Source organism: Trichosurus vulpecula, chromosome 2 (genome assembly GCF_011100635.1).
Source record: "Trichosurus vulpecula isolate mTriVul1 chromosome 2, mTriVul1.pri, whole genome shotgun sequence".
NCBI classification, from domain to species: domain Eukaryota; kingdom Metazoa; phylum Chordata; class Mammalia; order Diprotodontia; family Phalangeridae; genus Trichosurus; species Trichosurus vulpecula.
In genome coordinates, this window is record NC_050574.1 from 247,493,363 (window position 1) to 247,515,643 (window position 22,281).

At 36.1% G+C, this 22,281-nt stretch overlaps 1 protein-coding gene across 1 annotated transcript in view; it reads left to right on the top strand.

The window, feature by feature from the left end:
* The first annotated feature begins 3,019 nt into the window (after positions 1-3,019).
* The window catches only part of GULP1 (GULP PTB domain containing engulfment adaptor 1), a 149,614-nt gene continuing 130,352 nt past the window's right edge, over positions 3,020-22,281 (top strand). The window contains exons 1-2 of the mRNA XM_036742634.1: positions 3,020-3,077; positions 15,199-15,260. Of these exons, the coding sequence (XP_036598529.1) occupies positions 3,050-3,077; positions 15,199-15,260 (90 nt within the window). The 5' untranslated portion in view covers positions 3,020-3,049. The remainder of the gene's footprint in view (positions 3,078-15,198; positions 15,261-22,281) is intronic.

Consider the following 22,281-nt stretch of genomic DNA (forward strand, 5'->3'; position numbering starts at 1 on the left):
TTTTATCTTATAGTTATTAGATTAATAGTACTGAAGTATTTTAATTGCCATGTGGATTTATGGTGAGTGCAGTGATAAAGGCTAATAGGCTGGAATTTCAGCATAAGTCAAAATGATATCCATTCCAATTAAAGGGGAAAGTGTATGCCTTTCTTTGGAATTGATCAGAAAAGTAAAAGTCCACTATATTTTGTACTTGACACCTTACAGTTGCAGTCATGGCTTAGTTAAAAAATGATAATGACTATTTTTATGTAGTAGTTCTAGTAAATTTATAGAAGCTTTTTAAATTTGTTCAAGCAAAAAAAATTATGAATATATGATTTATGCAATATATGTTTCTGATATTAATCATTGGACACACTTTATAAACTGTTGTAGATTGATCATTTTTTATCGCTTACTCTGGAAGTTTAAGAAGTACGTTTATTTTTTATTTGGTGCTTTAACATTTTACATTTCAGTAATAAAAACATAAAAACAACCTCATACAGCACAGAAAGTAGCAACGAATGAAATATCAAATACAAAATGATTATTCTCTAATTTCTAATCTGTTTAATGAAGGAGTAAATGAACACATGAAATTATTGTAATGTTAAATATGATATCTCAATTATTAATATAATTTTAGAATTAATGAGGAATTGAGAGTTGTATGGAATTTTGTTTTTTTTTTTTATGTTGCTTGGAAATTATAAAAATCAATTTAGCATTTGATATTGTAATAATTCCTTGTTGTCGTTCAGTTGTTTCTCAGTCATGTCCTACTCTTCGTGACCCCATTCAGGGTTTTATTGGCAAAGATATTTGGAGTAGTTTGCCATTTCCTTCTCCATCTCATTTTACAGATGAGGAAACTGAGGCAAACAGGGTTAAGCGACTTGCCAAGCTAATAAGTGTTAGATTAAAACTTAAGAAGAGTCTTGCCCTGGCACTCTGTATTCCCTCTGCCACCTAGCTGCCCCCAATAATTTCTCAGGACACACTAACATATTTTGGTTTCCATAAGGAACAAAAAATTAATTAGATTCACTGTATATCTAAATCTAGAAGTTCTGAAAGTGCCAAACAGCCCTTATATAGTGAAAGGAATATTGTGGAGTGAAAAGACCTAGGGTGGAATCTCTGCTTCATTACTATTTTGCAGTGTAACATTGGGCAACTGCTTACCCTCTCAGGGCCTCATTTTCTTTAGGTATAAAATGGAGGAGAAGGGAGGGTTGGGATAGATTCCCCCTTTGATTCCTACCATTTAGGATCTGTGATATTATGATCTTGTATCATAGGGTAGTTTTTGCCTACGGTGCCATAGCCTGGGACCCTGAAGATCAGATCCATTTAGAGCATAGCTTGAATGAAGTAAAATAATTTTCTTGTGGGTTGCCTGAGTAAATTCTCACTTTTTCATGATGAGTTTTTTCCAGGGTGCTATATTGTAACAAAACTACACTAAGATTTATTTTTACCAATGAGTTGTAGAATCTCAGGTTGTTAACAGCTAGAAAAAACCATAGAACCATCTCCCAGGTACTTACCATGTGGAAACTGTCCAAGGTCACATAGTGATTTAATGATAGAATTTGAACAAAATCACTATTTGTGTGTGTGTGTGTGTGTGTGTGTACAGAGTTCTCAGAACAGGGAAAAAAACATGAGAATGCTAAATTATTTAGAATGCTTGTGCTGCCATGTATTAGATATTTCTGCTACTAACTATAACTAGCATTGCCTTACTTTTCTTATCAATAAAAGGAGGAAGTTGAACTGCATGATTTTTTTCAGGCCTGTGCTAGCTTTAAAGGTTTGTGATTCTTTATTTTATAAAGGGAAAGTCACCTAACCCTGCTTGCCTCAGTTTCCGCATCTGTAAAACGAGCTAGAAAAGGAAATGGCATACCACCCCCGTGTCTCTGCCAAGAAAACTCCATACAGGGTCACAGAGAGTCAGACAGGACTGAACAACAAAAACAAAACTTTAAGTCATTTCAGTTTTTTCTGCTTTTTTTTTCCTGCAAATGAGAGGCACGCCTTGTTTGTAGGGTAAGATAAATGAGAGGCAGTGTTGTGTAATGCATAGAGACTGGCCCTGAAGGCAGGAAGATGGACATTCCAGTTCTGCCCCTAATACATAATGACTGTGTGATCCTGGGGAAGTTATTTGACCTCTTTGTGCTCTAGGCAGCTCTCTAAAGCTGGTAGTTGCAGAGAAAATGTCCATTTGAATTGGTAGAGGGACTTTCCTTATCTGGGAATTCCTTACACTAATGAAACCAAAGGTCTTGTCCCAATCCCTATTGTAAGGTTGCTATAACAACCTCACAGTGACATAGTTAGAATTTACTCTTAAGTTCCAGAAGAAAGTTGCTGTATACTCTGGAGTTGTGCTAGAAAGCCCCCACCCCCTCTACCTCCCCAGGTGCATACTATGGATCACCTTGTGTATGTGAAAACAGTGTAAAATGATGTACTTTTGGCCCTGTCTTCTCGAATGTTTCACAATTCTGTAATTCTCAGTCAGTTGTGAAAAAGGGACTTCTGGCCTTCGTTATTCTGGCTTTTGTGTCCCTGAAAGGCACTTTATTGACAATGGTACAAATCAAAGTATCTTCTTTTCACCCAAGATTATTAATGTCAGTATAGCTGTCTGTTAAAATACCTACCATGAATAAAAACCTAGCAGAAAAGAAGTCTTGTCTTATCTGTTTATAGATTTGCTGTTAGATTATGTCATAGTGTTTTTATCACAGGATTTGGGGATTTAAAAAACTGAGCAGCTTGTGAGGGTTTGTGGTTAGATGATTCTGCTATCCATCAGCTTGGTCACTGGTAATTGAAGTGAGCCAGAATCTCTTGGTCTTGTAGCAGTAGAATAAGAAATATACAGACTTGTTTTTTATGTGATGAAAACATTTGAAAATCATCTTTATTTTATCCATAACAATGATATATTGATGTTTTAATGATTCTATCCTGCCTTTTTTCTTTTTTTGCTTTTTAGGGTAAAGTACTACAAAATCAAAAATTTATTTGGCTGTGCCTCATCATCATGAACCGTGCTTTTAGCAGGAAGAAAGGTAAGTGATATGAAGGGATGAATAATAGTTGCTTTTGTTACTATTGTTGTTGTTACAATTGTTATTAAAGGTGAATTAAGAGACTCCAGTTGCCCTGAGAATTAATATTTAATACTAGGATTAAGACTAAGTAATCTCTATTTCAGCTTTAGAATTTTATCAGCCTCTAAGGCTTAACAGAAATTAAGAATCTGCAAATTTTCTAAATTTCTCTCTTGGTGTGCAGTGTCTATGGTAAGAAAAAGCCCAAGTGTTTAGTCTCAATCTGTGACTATTATAAGGCCAAAGTTTGCAAGTTGATATCCTAAAGAAAAAAATCATATGTTTGCATTTCTTAAGTCTCCCCTAGAGAATCAAAAGGGGATCCTGGATTCTGCCCAATTTCCCTTTTGCTCCTCTCTCTCCCTATCTACTAGTTTTACAACTACTCCCAATGCTTAATTGTCCAGATAATCCCACCATCACATCTTTTTTCTGGGAAATATGGTGACAAGCCAAATAGACAAGATGAAGTATCTAGCACTACTATTGACATGTGCTTTTTAACAGTCCTTTCTGTAAGAGTGTGCTAAAGAAAGTTGACCCCGAGAGCAACTGAGGAGCTAAAGAAAGGAAAAGAAGAATGTCACTTGAATAGAAGCAAGGAAAGCTAAATATTACCCAGGTTGAATGTTCAGGACAATTGATTTTAGGACTCCGAAAGTATTTGCCTAAATGTGTGGTATTGGCATTTAAGTTTAGATGAGATATCTATCACAGAAAACTTCTCCTTATAGTTTTCTTTTTTCCTAATTGTAAATACAACCAGGTTATTTTAGAAAGCTGTTCACTAAAGTTGCTTCTCATGTCTTTCTTTTTTTTTTTCCTAGCATCTTTTAAAAAAATTTTTTTAAAAAAATTATTTAATGTTTTAGTTTTCAGCATTGATTTTCTCAAGAGTTTGAATTTTAAATTTTCTCCCCATTTCTACTCTCCCCCACTCCCCAAGATGGCATATATTCTGATTGCCTCTTCCCCAATCAGCCCTCCCTTCTGTCACCCCACTCCCCCCATCCGCTTTTCCCTTACTTTCTTGTAGGGCAAGATAGATTTCTATGCCCCATTGCCTGTATATCTTATTTCCTATTTGCATGCAAAAACTTTTTTTTTAACATCTGCTTTTAAAAATTTGAGTTCCAAATTCTCTCCCCTCTTCCCTCCCCACCCACCCTCCCTAAGAAGGCAAGCAATTCAACATAGGCCACATATGTATCATGCAAAAACCCTTCTACAGTATTCTTATTGTGAAAGACTATATTTTGCTCCTTCCTATCCTATCCCCCATTATTCAACTTTCTCCCTTGAGCCTGTCCCTTTTCGAAAGTGTTTGTTTTTGATTACCTCCTTCCCCTATCTGTCCTCCTTTCTATCATCCTCCCTTTTTTATCTCCTTCTGCTCCTTTCCTGTGGGGTAAGATACCCAATTGAGTGTGTATGTGATTCCCTCCTCAGGTCAAGTCCAATAAGAGAAAGATTCACTCATTCCCTCTCACCTGCCCCAACTTCCCTTCCAAGGAACTGCTTTTTCTTGCCACTTTTATGCGAGATAATTTACCCCATTCTATCTCTCCCTTTCTCCCTCTCACAATATATTCCTCTCTCAACCCTTAATTTGATTTTATTTTTTATATATCATCCCTTCATATTCAACTCACTCTGTACCCTCTGTCTATATGTGCGTGTGTGTGTGTGTGTGTGTGTGTATGTATGTATAGATGTATGTTCCCTTCAGCTACCCTAATACTGAGGTCTCATGAATTATACACATTATCTTTCCATGTAGGAATGTAAACAAAACAGTTCAACTTTAGTAAGTCCCTTGTGATTTCTTTTTCTTGATTACCTTTTCATGCTTCTCTTGATTCCTGTGTTTGAAAGTCAGATTTTCTATTCAGCTCTGGTCTTTTCACTGAGAAAGCTTGGAAGTCCTCTATTTTATTGAAAGTCCATATTTTGCCTTGGAGCATGATACTCAGTTTTGCTGGGTAGGTGATTCTTGGTTTTAATCCTAGCTCCATTGACCTCTGGAATATCATATTCCAAGCCCTTTGATCCCTTAATGTAGAAACTGCTAGATCTTATGTTATCCTGATTGTGTTTCCACAATACTCAAACTGTTTCTTTCTGGCTGCTTGCAGTATTTTCTCCTTGATCTTGGAGCTCTGGAATTTGGCGACAATATTCCTAGGAGTTTTCTTTTTGGGATCTTTTTCAGGAGGTGATCTGTGGATTTTTTCAATTTCTATTTTACTCTCTGGCTCTAGAATATCAGGGCAGTTCTCCTTAATAATTTCTTGAAAGATGATATCTAGGCTCTTTTTTTGATTATGGCTTTCAGGTAGTCCAGTAATTTTTAAATTCTCTCTCCTGGATCTATTTTCCAGGTCAGTGGTTTTTCCAAAGAGATATTTCACATTGTCTTCCATTTTTTTCATTCCTTTGGTTCTAGCTTCCACTTGCTCCAATCTCATTTTTAAGATAGTATTTTCTTCAGTGGTCTTTTGAGTCTCCTTTTCCATTTGGCTAATTCTGCCTTTCAAGGCATTCTTCTCCTCATTGGCTTTTTGGAGCTCTTTTGCCATTTGAATTAGTCTATTTTTAAGGTGTTATTTTCTTCAGTATTTTTTGGGTCTCCTTTAGCAAGTCATTGACTTGTTTTTCATGGTTTTCTTGCATCATTGTCATTTTTTCCCAATTTTTCCTCTACTTCTCTAACTTGCTTTTCCAACTCCTTTTTGAGCTCTTCCACAGGAGGCATTTGATGTAGGCTTTTTGACTTTGTTGACTTCTTCTGGCTGTATGTTTTGGTCTTCTTTGTCACCAAAGAAAGATTCCAAAGCCTGAGTCTGAATCTGAGTCCGTTTTCGCTGCCTGGCCATGTTCCCAGTCAACTACTTGACCCTTGATTTTTTTGTCGGGGAGTGACTCCTTGTAGAGTAGAGAGTACTTTGTTCCAAGCTTGAGGGGTTGTGCTGTTGTTTTCAGAGTTATTTCTACACAGCAAGCTCTGCCACACCAATGCTCCTCTTCCCCCAAGAGCCAGACTGGACTCAGATCTTAGCAGGCTGTGCACTTCTGCTCTGATCCGCCACTTAATTCCTCCTACCAGGTGGAGCTCTGTAAGCAGCCCCAGAGCTGCACCACCTCTGCCACTCCCTTGGTGGTGGCCTAACCAGGAACTCTTTTCACTCTGTCCCCTGCAGTTTTTCCCACTAACCTGCTCTGTTGTCTTTGGGGTTTATGGATTGAGGAGTCTGGTAACTGCCACAGCTCACTGATTCAGGGCGCTAGGGCCTGTTTTGCCTGGCTCCCAGGCTGGTTGGTCTGGGCACAGCCCATGCTGGGTTCCGCTTCACTCTGTTCCCAGTTCCTTGTGATAGACATTACCCAGCGACCATCCAGGCTTTCCTGGGCTGGAGCCCTGCTTCCCTCTGCTATTTTGTGCATTCTGCAGTTCTAGAATTTGTTCAGAACCATTTTTTATAGGTGTTTGGAGGGTCCTGGGGGAGAGCTTTAGGCTCCACTCCCTCCCTCTTATGTCTTTCAATGTAGGGTCTTCCTTCCCTGATTGATTTTTTTTTTCTTTTTGAGAGGAGGGGGACTGGGTAAAAGAGGCCATTCTTTGCTTCATTTCTTACTTAGCCTTAATCACTTAATGGGCGTTGCCCTAGTCAAACTGAGACTTGGGAAAGCCTTTAACTTAAAAAGGCCAAGGTCTCCCACTGGATCCAGAGCCATTTCTAGTCATCCTGATCTGTATCTTACCACTGGATCCAGATGGCTTTACCCTCCTTCACTTAAATCCAGTTCTCTTGCAAGTAGGGACATCTTCTTCTTGATGTCATGGTTCTCTTTGAGAATGAAGGACAAAAACAACCTTCCATACATGAGAATACTCCACCATTGTTGTTTTGTATGATTCTTTACTTTGTCTTTATTTAAGTCACCCAGAGATCTTTGATAACTTTAATATTTCCCAGATAGAACTGCAACATTTGCAGTGCCCATCTACTATCTCTCATTCTTATTACATGTCCTTAGTGATCCATCTTAAACCACCTCTTGTATATGTCATCATTGATTATATGCTGCAACTTGTTTATACCCATAATGTACACTGATCTCAGAAATCAATAATAAATTTTAAAGGGAAAAGGAAAGAAAAGAAAATCAGATATCATTACCTGGGAGGATATCTTCTATAATTTACACAGATTAAATGAACTATATTCAGAGACCATAGAATTAAAAGAATATCAAAATATTCTACACTTAGCACCATGCCTGTCATATGGTAGGCAATTAATAAATGTTTATTAACTGATTTTTAAAATCTTGGAAACAGAGGATCATAGATTTAGAGCTGGAAGGGACCTCTCAGTTTAATTCCTTCAGTTTACAGATGAAGAAACGAGCCCTGGGAGGTTTAGTAACTTGCCCAAAGTCTTTTTTTTCCTTAATTTAATTTATTTTATTCTGAACTTAAGAAATAAAACACACATTTCCATAACATGGTAGAATAGAAAAAAAAAGGTGATTATACATGAAACTGCAAATCTGTTATGTACAACTTGCTATTCCTTTTAAATATATAATAAAGTTATAATTTAACTTTCCCCCCTTTTTTTTCTTCCCTCTCCCCAACTATTAAGCATCAGAGGTGAGATTAAAACCAGATCCTTTGACTACAGAGCCAGTATTTTTCCACTACAAGTCAGACCATTTAAAAAAAAATGTTCTGTATCCTAGAAATCCCTTTAAAAGTGAGTCATTTTATTCAAATCATAAGATTTCAGTGAAGAAATAAAAGATGGAGAAATACCTAATATAGCAAATATGTTTTGTATTGTGACAAAATATTATTTAGACCAAAGTAAAGCCAAGTCAGATTTACTATTGACTTTCAGTTATGGATTTAAAAGAAATCTTAAGTTGCTAATTAGTATGGCCTAAGTAAGGATTGAAGTATAACAATAATTCACATTTACATAGTGTTCTGAAGTTTAGGAAGCACTTTACTAAACTACTGTTCAGATATTATTTATATCATGAACAAATGCAAATACTCCAGCATGTAAACAGGTTGTCTTCTAAAAGTATATGTATGGGTGGTAGGCAGTTATTTGTAACTTGTGATGGATTTTTCCATGGAATTAATTTATGGCTGTGGTAGGTAAATTCTAGAACAGTCCACAAAATTCTACAATGTATTCGATGACTTCCCTGATCATGTTTAATGAAGTTTTCATGGGAAAATTCATTTAGGATTCTAGTTGGAGAGATCCAGATCACATCTCCCCATTCCAGATTGGCTTGCCACTACCATGGCTTCTGACCAAGCTGTCTTTTCTTCCCTGGCCTACTATGGAATAGAATAGAATCAGATTCAGTTCACATAGAGGGCTGGGATTTTTGCATTTTTTTAAAAAGGCTTTTCCTAAGAGGCTATCCATCAAACTTTCCTCCTGCCTCTAACTTACCGTTAGCAAAAAGGAAAAACTAACAGGGCTTAAAAGGACTCTTTCCTGTTTCTTCCCCCCTCCCTTTCAATTCCCCCCCCCCCCATTTTAGACCACTGAGAAACAGTCATCCATTAGCCTTAAATGATGGCTTTCTTTTTTTTTTTTTTAAACAAAGTACTGAAGTAAGACTAATTTACATTTCTGAAGAAAAACATAGTTCAGCCTTTCTGGATTGAGGTCATGGGAGTTAAGGTAGGGGCAGGGACCTGGCATAAATGGTAAAATGTGACCTTTGCAAAGGTAGAGGAGAGTGATAACCTAGCAGTAGACCTATGTTTAAGCTATGAAAATAAAAGCAATACTGTGCAAGTGTCTTCTCATCTTCTTCCCCACTACCCTCAGTCGCTACTAGCCCTGCCACAGCCCTACAGACCCCACCCTCGACTAGTCCAGGAGTGAAGTGAGAATCATTAGGGTCATAGGATTTCAAGCCAGAAGAGGTCTTAGAGATTTTCTTGTCCAGCCTTCTCATTTTAGATATAAGAAAACCAAGACCCAGACAGGTTAAGTTGGAGAGTTTTGTTTTCTGACTTTAAATTTAATGTTCACCCTCTACACTGTCCTGCTTCTGGGAAGTAAAGGGAGATAGAAAGGGGAGAAAGTAATCATACTAGGCAGTAGTTGGCAAAATAAAGATGGAGTTCCTATGGACACTAGCTATTCCTGCTTGACTTTCTGTATCTAAGGGAAATGGGAAATTTTTCAGGGCCTGCCCAATATAGAGATATAAATTAAATTCCTTTTCCTAAAAGGAATCATGTCCTGCAGAACTCTGTATAAACTCATTAGACTGTTATGTTAAAGGCTCATTAGAACCTTTCATTTTACACGTATTCTCAGAAATTGTGCCTTTAATGTTACTACTCATGCCTATTAATTGTATTATTATATGTACAATCTTGGTTCCCCTGTCCAATAGAGGAAGACAAGAAGACTGGAAACTACATGGTATGGCTTAAATACAAATTCACTCCTTGTTTCAGTGTGTATGTATGTATTCCCTGACTCTTCTTATTCTCCCAATTTTAGCTAAATATCACTAAAGGCTCTGATGTGTGATGAATTTAGCTTTTAACCAGAAGTTTAAACTTAGGGCTATCAATGAAATCTGCCAGTTCTAGCAGATAATCTGAATCTGAAATGAGTTGCAATATTTCGTATCCCCCAGTTTCTGGTTAAACCAATAACAATCTGGTTTAACTATAACTTGAGAGGGAGAATCTATTTAAATGCCTTTGCTTTTCACTTTACTAGAGAATTAATGCATGCTGATTATCTGAAGCCATAATTATGCCCCTAGAGAATATAATTAATGTCATTTTCAGTGAATGTTGTAAGCATGTAGTTTGTGCAAACTTCTCATTTGCAAAGTAGAATGGTCTTGCTTCCAATGTTAGATAGCCATATATTTAATATATGTCCAATTTCCTTACTTAACAACATAATGCACTTATTGCTCAATAATGTAGTATATTTAAGTTGAGAGAAAAAGACCATCTAATCTATAAGATAATTGTTAATATAGCATATCAAATGCCTCAGTTGGTATTTTGGTCATGTAATTTGTTATGCCATTAAACCTCTCCTTAGTTGATGTTGCCAGGTACTTAATTTTTTTTTTTGTTTTAGTCAAATGCTACACTAAAAAGCATTAGACATATTATTACTAATTCATTTTGAAAACTTTGAAAAATCTGTTAAGCAAATTACTTTAATCATTAAAAAACAAATGTATATTAAAATTCAATGCTTTTGGTTGTTATGTAGCTTCAGTTTTAATATTAGCTATTTATCTTTCTGATTATGTTTTTAAGTCACGTATTCTGTTCATTACATCAAAAATGAATTATCTAATAGCAAACCATTAAGCACAACATCCAAATAAATAGAGCTAAATGGATGCAATGAATTGTGCTTTATTCTCTTTTAACCCATCAACTGTCAAATAGAGAGGGGTTTTTGTATGTTTTAGCAATTTAAAAATTCAATATGAAGATGCTATTTCATGGATTTTTTTTTCATTCAAATTGGTAATGATTTTACAAGCCAACCTTACCCCTCTCAAGGTTGTTGGGTGCACAAACACACATAACAAGGTTTTGGAATGTCTTTCTGTAAAAGTTAAGTTTAGAAGAAAAAGCTTTCTATATTGAATATTATAAAGACAGTCAGATGTTGAAGAATGAAGATAAGAAAACTCACATTATTCTTGTCTGTCCTGGTTCTTTGTTTCCAAGAGATGGTGCTAATATATTAAGGAGTACTAAAATGTCAAGGGAAAAAATCACTATAAAAAGAAAATCTCATTTTTTCTCATTCTTAAGCATTTTATTTTAATTTTTATCATTCCAGAATTATTATTTAAGCACCTGTTATGGTAGAATATACCTAAGGCAGGGTCACAATAAAGATTTATTTTAAGAATAGTTATTTTTTTAAAGCACCTTTTGTGGCTGTTCCAGTTGTGAACTTGACATCTGCAGTGAAGGCATTAGAACTGAACAGTGAAATGTGGGTTTGGTACCTCATATTTGCTGAACATATAATTAATCTGTTTATTCAATGGTTTAAGAGAGCATTGTGATCTGTTTTTGGCCCAGCCTTCCAGTGGCCAAGTAGGTAGATATCTAGGTCCCTTCCTAGGTTTCCATGGCAACCTGACCATCTCTAATGATGTATTAAGGTAATTATTTTGCTTATCAGCAAGTCATCATTATACAATACCTTTCCAGTGCCTACATACTGTCCTTATTGGTAGCAGATTTATGAGTTTCACCAAAATAACCTTTTTTATTTTAAAAATAAAAAGAGCCCATTCTCAATAACTTGGAAGTCGGAAAGATACAAATTATCTTCCTATCCCAGAACTAATATAAACTATCAAATTCAGAGAGGCTAGCAATGGTTTTTTACAACTCTGAGGGGGCAATATTGCACTCAAAGGGAGGAGAAGAAGAAGGGTGAGATACCAGGGGAAATGAAATAGCTTCCTAACACCTCCCAAGTCAGATCGTTCACTGTGCTTTTTGCTTGAATTTTTATGACTTATTGGAATCTGAAATCCCAAATATTCACATATGTATAAAACAGATTCAAAACAGATTCAGAACTAAATAAAAATACTTTTCAAGAATTAGTTCTGTTATTTCCTTCCATGAGCGTGCATCATTAATTATTTGTACTTTCAGGAAAATATAATCCATGTACATGGTTATTACTAGTTACTTTTTGAAGCTTGTAAGATATTCATTAAACAGCAGTTTTTAGGGTATGTGTTTCATATTGTATTCTAATCAATCATAAATCAATAAACATTTAGTAAGCACTTGTCATGTAAGCATGGGAGAAACAGACATGTAAAACAAGGATACTCAAAGAGTCCTTGCCATGAAGGAGCTCCCATTCTAATGAGAAGAGACAACATGGAAATAACCAGGCACCTATTTAACATATACACATAGATGGAAGGCAATCTCAGAGAAGAAAGCACTAGCAGATGGAGGAACTGGGAAAGGCCTCCTTTAGAAGGTGGGAAGTGAAGGTTGTTTAGAAGGAAGCCAGGAAAACATAGATGAGGAGAGAGAACACCATAGTAGCAGCAATAATAGCACATTTATACGGCTCTATACAGATTAAAAACCCATTCATCACTCTAACTCTGTGAGCTGTGGTAGTCAGGTATTATTAACTCCATTTTATAAATGAGAAAACTGAGGCCCAGGGTAGTTGATTGACTTGTTATAGCCTTAGTAAGTATCTTCTAATACGAAGTAGTCCAGTGCTCTTTCTACTTTACCACCGCAGCTCTCTATCCATACTTCCATATGTTGAGAATGAGTATTGTGGCAAAAGTATTTCATTGTTCATTTTTAAGATCAAAAGAACATATTAATTAGCACTAATTTTACTTGCATCAAGCAATTATTGTTTAATAAACCAAACTCAAATGGAGATAAATAGTATCGTACCAAAATATGCATATGTTTTCCATTGAAGAAGAAGCAAGACATTTTAGTTTTAGAAGTCTTAGCAACAGGAAGAGGATCCCGAGTTCTCATAATTTTGCCATTGAAGCACATCCATTGAAATTAGTTGATTGCCCTGTGCTCCTAGAACACAGGGGCTCTCTTTTGCTCTTGTATGCCCAGAGCCTACCATATTGCCTGGAACACGGGAGTCACTCAGTTAAGTACTTCTCAGAGGACCCAAACAAGCTGAGTGTGGAGTGGTTTATCACCAAGACAGACACAAGTTGTCTTTTCTCTGTTTTTGTTTTGTTTTGCTCCTCAATTTAGGGAATGTCTTTTGCCTTTCTTTTTATCCCCAGGACTTAGCATTGTGCCTAGCACATAGCAGGCACTTAATAAACACTTACTGATTTCTTTGCTTGGATTTTATTAGCACAGGAGATTATAAAACTGTTAAGGACTAGATAATTTTTGAAAAGGGACTACCATAATGATGAAATCATAATTACTCCCTATTCTAATGATTTTGAGCAATTCATTGACTTTTTAGAACCCCAGATTCTTCATCTATAAAATGAGATAGTAGATTAGGTGTCCTCTTCAGATCCTTCTAGCTCAAATATTTAATCCTCTGATCTCAAGTATAAAGTTGGCCCCAGTCTTATTATTCTGCCAATGACTCTGTAATAATTTTAATCACTAATGTTTTTATCATCTTTAAAGGAAACTTGAGCTTATTATCATATTTAAATCATTTATATACCAGCACATAGATAAGGCCTAAATTGAGGATTTTTCCCACACAATAATTTTGTCAATTTCTAAGTGTTTACACAGTATTAATTTCTCAATACAGATCTTACATGAATGCATTGTTTTTAATAGTTTTAAAATTTTGATTTCACTAAGCAATTAAGTCATGCTGTCAATGCATAATCTAATTCACAGTGGGGTGGAAATAACAGTAATGTGTATTTCTTGTATATGGGAGCATCATTAAAAAAATCCATGACATATGCAGGCGATAAAAAGAAAATTGTTTAAATTACTTAGCTGATGTGATTAGTCTAATGCAATTAGATATTTCCTCCATCTATTGGTAGCCATGAAAAAATCCAATTAGACAACTATCTGCCAGGCTATAGTTCAGACGAATCAAACCTCTCTCCCTCCCTCCCTGCCTTCCTCTTTCCTTCCTTCCTTCCTTCCTTCCTTCCTTCCTTCCTTCCTTCCTTCCTTCCTTCCTTCCTTCCTTCCTTCCTTCCTTCTTTTCTCTCCATTTTTATCCCTCTCATTTCTATCCCTTACCCTTATTATTTTCTGGGTAGAGTCATGAACTTGGGATCATGTAAGCCTTGAGTTCTGAATCCTACCTCTGCCATTTACTAAAATATTACATGACTGTTAGTTGTTGCTGTCATTAATAACAATTCAGCCATCATTATCAAGTGCCATTTTCTTCAGAACATATTTCTGGGGGAAATACAAGTTTAGATAAGGAAAGGTCCTTGCCCTTTATATGGAAACAGGAACTCATTTGTCTATAGAAGTAACATCATACACAGTGTTATGTTCACGCACCAAGCCACAAAATCTTTTATTTAATCCTAATGTCCTTGAAAATATTTAAATTTACCACTATAAATAACTGTGTTTGGGAGAAAAGCTATCCTCAGCTCCAATCTGGAATTGAAAAGTAAATAAGAAAAAAGCTTCAGCTTTAGTAAGCTTTACACTAAAAGGTATCTTTGGTATTCTTTGGAGTGTAAGTAGAGGTCTCCTCTAAGTTCCCCATAGGTTTCAAGATCCCCAGGACTTGCCTGTCTCAAATTACTCAACTAGCTTCTTCATTTCCTCTTTAGCTGTTCAGGGTTGGTGCAGAAAGGCCCTGCCTGATAGTAATAATAATAATGATAGTGATAGTAATAGGAGGCTGAGATTGACTTCCTCTTTCTTATCCAGGACGGACCCAGTGCTTGACTCCCATTTTTCTACCATGCCACTTTTTTTCACCTAAGCAAGTCAGTAGAGGAGGGTAGAAGCCCCAGGACGAAGGTAGAGTTGTAAATAAAAGACAATACAATTACAATTATATAGCTCGTTCTGCAGTAGGGATGGGGAAAAAAAGTCTCTGCCTCCTCATGAAGGAAAAACGGAGTTATGGAGCTAGATGCTATATTCTTGTGAAGGATCTCTGGAAGTTAGTCATATATCTCAGGAACTACTTAGATTTATTTTTTTCCAACAAATTTCACACTGAAAAGGAAGACTTCAATAAAGCATGTGTCCTTCAACTATGTATTTTGAGTAATTAAATGTGTTCATTGGTTCTGGAGTCAGAGAACACACGTTCAAATTTTGCCTCTGACCTTATGAATGTGAGTTTGAACAAGTCTTTTAACCTCTTTTGAAGCTAAATTGTTTCATCCATGAAATGAGGGACTTGAGTTTATGATCTCTGAAATTCTAATTCTATATTTATATTTCTTTGCATATAATTTAACTTGGGCAACCATGCTTATCATACTGCTTTACTAGTTACAAATACATGAATATATATGTTTAATCAAATGCTATTGTTCTTCATTACAGATAAAACATGGATGCATACTCCTGAGGCTTTATCGAAACACTATATTCCCTATAATGCAAAGGTAAAAGCACTTCATATATTACTTTGTTTTACTATGCTACAATATTACAGCACAGTTTTGTTTTTAGGAAATATTAGTTTTCTACATACGTTTCCTAGAAAAACACATCTGCATGGTTATAGGATATGAATTATACTACAGGCTCATTCTTACTCTAGCAGACATGTTTTATTGCCCCCAAACAGGTGATCCTCCACCTGCTTTATTGTCTTTGAAATAGAATTGGTATCTCTAATAAAGTTTTACTTTAAAGTTTTCATCCCTACATGTATTTTAGTGGAATGATTTTAGTGGCAGAACAGGTCATAGTCTTGAATATTACCCTCTGTATGATTATCACCTGTAACAAATGGAATAACCAACATATTATCGTTTTTTACCTTTTGATTTATATCAAGGAAAACTGGAGGGTAAGAGTATATGCAGCCCTACACATTTGAAAAAAGAGCTGCTGTACTTTTAATGTACATATTGTGACCATTTTGTAATCTTTGGAATGAAGAACAAGAGAATAAATTAAAAAGACAAAATCTTGCTGTCTTTCTGGGACATGTTTGTTCAAGTTACTGCATTTTAATGGACCAGGCTCTGAATGATGAAGCCATATCCAGTTTCTCCAAGCATTAGCATTTGCTTATTGGCAGCCAAGAACACGAGTAAACAGGCCCTTTAAACAACTCTATTTCAAAAGTTTTTCTAGGGGAAAACGTGCTTTTCTGGAAAGTAGGCATATAGCCTACAATATTATTTTCAGGTTAATACAAATTGTGAATTTCAAAGCAGAAGAAATGAGAAAGGGATTTTTAAGGGATGTTTGAATAAATGTGATATGTGTATATAAAAAAGTGTATATGTGGCAAGCCTTTGAAGATGTAATGGGAGTGAGGTCAAAAGCAGTGGGAGGCTGTAGGAATATTGTTATCAGTTGAATCAGTAAGCTAGGGAAAAGAGGATGTTGAGATTGGCTTTGGGAATTTATTTCAGAGGATAAATGAGCATTTGTTTTTAGCAGGGACCAGAAAGTCAGTGATGTTTGGATACAATATTTCTAGAGGTGCTGTTCTAACATCTGAATCAGCAGTGGGTAACAGGAGCTTTAAAGGTCAGTCCTGGCAAAACTACTTCCAAAGGTGGTGTTCAGCAGCGACATTTTTTAAAAATGCATGAACAGTAGGGGTTTCCTGCTGACTGGGCAGCAATGGAGGAAAGTAGTGCTATGTGAAACTAGGATAACTGAAATCGCCAAGATATCTATGATTTTATTGCAAAGCTTATAGGGAGATTGATTACCTTGATTAAAGCAAAGCTTAATTAAATGAATGAGTAGAGTTGATTTAACATCTTCTTCCACGGATGTTCTTCTTTGCTAATAGTACAAAGTTGTGTGAAGTCAGAAATTGGACCTTGAGAATTATTTTGTTAAGGGTTATGGACATCCATTTGCCAGTTACATCACATACGAAGCAGTAAAATTGATAGTGTAATGATGGTGATCTTGTGCCTTTCAAGTTAAACAACTTATTGAAAAGAACAGTGGAATTAACTTTATGTTAATTAACTTTGAATGCATACATGATTGAAACAGTACAGTGTCAAAGGATGTAAGGAGTTACATCCACTTTATCATATGCCTTTTAATATATGATCCAAGCACAGGTCTGCTAGCTCACAGTGAGATTTTTTTGCAGCTGGTTCCCTTATAAGCAAGGAGACAATTTTAAAGGTCCTTAGAAGTTTGAAGAGGTCCTTTAATCTGTTTTTGCTTTCTAGGACTTGGTATATTCATATGGGGCTCATAGAGGCTTTTTGGTTGCATTTGTTCTGGGTTGAACTTGTGGATATTTCTCTGGACTACGGGCAACCAAGGTCTCCAAGGGCCATTTTATAGTACAGTTCAACTTGGCAGATCTGTTAATAAGCTCCTACTCTAATCAAGCTGATGTATTAGGTTCTGAGGGCAATGCAAATCTGGTTCTTGTTCTCAAGGAGATTATAATTTATTTTTTTTTTAGTGTAATGGGTTCTATTTAAAAGTGTTTGACTCCCTCTCACTAGATGTCTCCAAGTTAAGGCTGGATGCCCAGTTATCAGAAATAGTGTAGAAAGGGATTTCTATTTATGTACAGGTACTATTTATATACTAGAAGGCCTTCAAGATTCCTCCCAATTTGGAGATTGTATGATAGTGGGAAACATAAGACAGGTAAACAACTGTAGTCCAAGACAATAATTGCTAAATGTCATAAAAAGTGGTACAGGTAGAAAGATGTAAGAGTTCAGAGGAAGGCAACATGGCTTCTTTTTGAGGGCTATACAAGGGAAGGCTTTATAAAGAATGTGACCTTTGAGTGGCACATTGAAGCATGTGTTTGATTTCAACAGGTAGAAATGATGAGGGGGTATAGGTAGGTAGATTCAGGTAGAAGAAGAAGGAATGACAAAAACAAGAAGGTTACAGCAGCAAAGGATGTGTGTGGAAATTGGTGGCGTTAAAAGGTTTATGTAGAATAGTAATGCATATTCAGGTACTTTGGAATGAACTTTACCCTGTAGAAATAGGGAACAGTTGAAGATTCTAGAGGAGGGAAGTGGCATAATCAGAATGGTGTTTTAGGAAATAAGTCTGGTAACATCATGCAGAATTCATTAGAGAGAGGAGAGACTGGTAGTGGGGAAATTGTTAGAAACTATAGTCGTATAACATATAGGACTCAACAAAAGCAGTAGAAATGGAAACAAGCAAGTGCAGATGGATATGAGAGAAATGGCAGTGGTACTCTTCATACATTGACATCCTTTATTTCATATATATTCACAAATTAAACATAGCTGGTAATTACTTATAAGTAATAGCTAGAGAAATTTGTTTTTGAGATTTTTCTGTTACTGTTGAAGGCATCTTCATTTTAAAAATATTGGTGCATAGTAAGCACTTAATAAATGATTGGCTTTCCCTCTCTTCTAAACATTCCAGTACTTTTAATTTGCCTTTGGAATATTTTGTAGATAAACATTATTCCATTTTATAGCAGATCCTATTTTATGAAATTCCCATTAAATAGTCATTTTGTGCCCATTTCAGATCCTGCATGGGTTATAAAACAATAGTAGGTAATTAAGAGGCATTATGTACCATTCTGTAAAGGTGTCATTAGATTTATTCCCAGTGCTTATTGACAGCATAAATATTATTAGCCCAAGGGGAATCCTGCAGCATCCTCTGTGGTATGACTTTGCAGTCTCAAAGAAAGGTATAGATTCACAAAACTTCACTAGTTTATTTAAAAGGTTAACTAGAGCTGTGAATAAGTTGAAGTGTTTAAGATAGAAAGAGAAAATAATGAATGGAGACTAGCAATATGAGTCCAGGACCGGTAATTTAATTTTTAAGAATTTTTTAAAACATCGATTTATTTTTGGTTTTTAGCGTTCACTTCCATAAGATTTTGAAATCCAATTTTTCTCCCCATCTCTCCCCTCCCCCACCCCAAGACAGCATGCAATTTGATATACTCTGTACATATACTTTCATAGTGAACCTATTTTCACATTAGTCATGTTGTACAGAAGAATTAGAACCAATGGGAGAAACGATGAGAAAGAAGAAACAAACAAAAAAAAAGAAAAAAAAAGAGCAAATAATATGCTTCAATCTCCATTCAGACGCCATATTTCTTTTTCTGGATGTGGATGGCATTTTCCATCATCAGTCCTTTGGAGTTGTCTTGGATGCTTGCATTGCTAGAGAAAAGTCTATCAAAGTTAGCAGAACCAGTAATTTTTAATCCTAGTACTTCTTAAAGCTAAACTTGAACTCAAATTTATTTCTGAAATGAGGGAGTATAATTGATTGTCACCAGGGGTTTTCTTACTTCTGTTAAAAGGTATGAAGTTCCAAAGGGCCGAGCTCCTATTCATTTTTCATCCCTGTTGGCAGTAGTTATTCTGCCTTTAAAATATTGAGATTACCCAGGGGACCTTTTTCTTTCAGTAGGCACACAGTCTAAGAGCTAAGTCCCTGCATGTTGTTTTTCCCCTTTATAACTCTATCTCTAAGAATCCCCTAAGGGAGGTTACTAAGGGAAGGGAGGAGTACATCATTTCCTCCAAAACACAGGCATCCCTCACCCTTTAGTAAGAATCTTATTCCTGATTTGTTATCTGTTGTGCAAGACAGTGTTCAGCTTGTGTGGAGTGACATAGAGAGGTCTTTGATAAAACCTGAATTCGATCTAAAGAGGAAGCGTTGGATTTAGGGTCACCCTTGGTGTCAGGTAGGCCTGGTTCGAGACTTGTCTTTGACACACATTAACTGTGTGACCTTGGATGAGGTCCAGAGCAAAGCACAAACAAGAATCGAACATCAGCGGCAGCAGCAGCAGTAAAATATAGGCCAACATCTGTTTGAATATTACCAAGAATAAACTTAATAAATGTTTTGTTGATTACAGTGAAGAAATTTTCCTCTTTGCAATTTGGCCTCACTAGTTCTCCCGTATGAGGATGCAAGCAGACCAAGTTTAATCTCTTTTCCACCTGACAGTCTTTCAAATACTTGAAGACTGATATCATACCCCCTATTTCTTGGCCCCTCCCCAGGTTTTTCTTTTCCATGTTAAACATTCTCAGTTCTTCCTGTCACTAATCATAATCCATAATTTATGCACTTTGCCATCCCACTTGCCCACCTCTCAACCTGTCTTGCCAATGTTCTTCTTAAAATGTGGTTTCTAGAGTTGAGTGAGATACCTCACATATAGTCTGCTGAAGGCTTTGTAATGCAAGACAAAATAAAATACTTAGGGGAGATCAAAGGAAGGAAGGGAAGAAAGAGAAAGAAAGAAGGAAGAAAAGAGAGTGCTTGAAGTGATTACCTACCTAACAAGAAGATGGTTATTCTACTTGAACTTCCAAATGTACATTTCCTCTTTTTTGTATAATGTCTCTAAGAAATGGTCCAAAATGTATGCAGCCACATTATTAGTACACAAAGGGACATAACTCTCAATGTGAGACTTTGTTCATTGAGGTACAGGGAAAAGGTGTTCTGAAATGACACGTATACACTAAAACTACATTCTTGGCTTCTAAAATGTGTGATGATAGTAAAGGCAAGCAACAAATATAATTTACAGTGCTCGAACAGAATAAATTATGAGGATAATTGTCGTTTACTTGTTTCATTCATGTCCAGCTCTTGTAACCCCATTTAGGGTTTTCTTGGCAAAGACACTAAAAAGTTTGCCTTTTCCTTCTCCAAATCAGTTTAAGTAAGTGTCTAAAATAAGTAAGTGTCTGATGCCGGATTTGAATTCATGAGGATAAGTCTTCCTGATTCTAAGTCCGATGCTCTAGCCACTGCACCACCTAGATGCCCATATAAGTGAGAAGTATAGTAACAGGTTGGCAAAAAGGTTCCTAGTTCCTTTTGTAAAGAGATGTTAGGGATCAGTTTTTATTGTTATTGTTGATTTTCAGTCACGTCTGACACTTTATGACCCCATTTGGGGTTTTCTTGGCAAGGATACTGGAGCAGTTTGCCATGTCCTTCTCCAGTTCATTTTATTGATGAGGAACTAAGATCAACAGGATTAAGTGATTTACCCAGGGTCACACAGCTAGTAAGTGTCTGAGGCTGGATTTGAACTAATGAAAAGGAGTCTTCCTGACTACAGGCCTAACACTCTATCCACTGCACCACCTGGCTGTTTCTTAAATAGGTCAATAGGAATTTATAAATAAAAAGTGGGTAACAAAGCAGTTGGCAGTTTCCATGCTGTGTGACACTCTCAGTGTCTTTTTAAAAGCCTGTATGCCTAGAGATAGATGATGCAGTGAATGAGAAACTCAGATCTCTAACATTTAACTAAGAAATCAAATATTGTTAAAATTGTTTATGACTTTAGGATGATATTTATTTATACTATGTTTCTTTAGTCTCTGTTCTGCTTGATGATGGAGATAATCCTACCTCTCTCTCTAGAGATAGGATTACTTCTACCTTATGCATGACAATTAACATTTATATAGCATGATATATGCCATCTCAGTTGGTTGTTACAATATCTCTATAATGTAGATACTAACTGTATTAATCTCCCCATGTTATAGTAGAGATCCAAGTGGTTCTCTACATAACTTTGTGCAAGTCCAGCTTCAGGTGTCTCTGAAAGGCAGATAGACTAGGAGGGGTAAAACTAGTGAATCTATAGTTAAAGTAAATTTGCAATAGAGTTTTTCTGGTTTTCTAGTTTCCCTTGGAATAATTTTGGAAATTACATGAAGCTGGCAGGAGTACCTAACACACTGGTTGATTGAATCAAGATTCAAAAAGGTCTCAGCGGGATAGAATGTTGGGCTGAAATTAAAAATTAGTTCGGGACATTGAAACAAGGATAAATGTCAAGTCTTACCCTTGGATTAAAAAATGAACTTTGTAAGTACAAGATGAAGGAAAGAGGGAGACAGTTAAGTCTCAGTTCATTTAAAAAAAAATCTGAGTGTTCTAGCAAACTACAAACTCAGTATGAGTCAGAATTGTGATGTGAGAGCCAATAAAACTCTTGAAAGTTAAATCTCTAGTAAGAAAAGCATAGTGGTCAGGACTAGGGCAGAGGTTCTCCTAAGCTGTGCCCCTATCAGACCACGACTCGAGGATTGTATTCAGCCCCAAGTGTTGTTTAATTATCAACTGAAGAACCTAATGGTGTTTTAATGATGATGATGACCACTACGATGATAGCTAGCATTTATGTAGTACCTTAAGGTTTGCAAAGCACTCTACAAATATTTTCTCATTTTATCCTTACCACAACACTTACTTATTTAGACACTTATTTAATGTAGGTGTTATTATTTCCATTTTGCAGATGAGGAAATGAGGAAGAGAAATTAAATGAATTGCCCAGGATCACACAGCTGTTGAGTATCTGAGGCTAGATTTGAGCTCATGTCTTTCTGACTTGAGACCCAGCACTCAATCAATCCACTGAATTGCCTAGTTGCCTCTAAAGGGAAGACT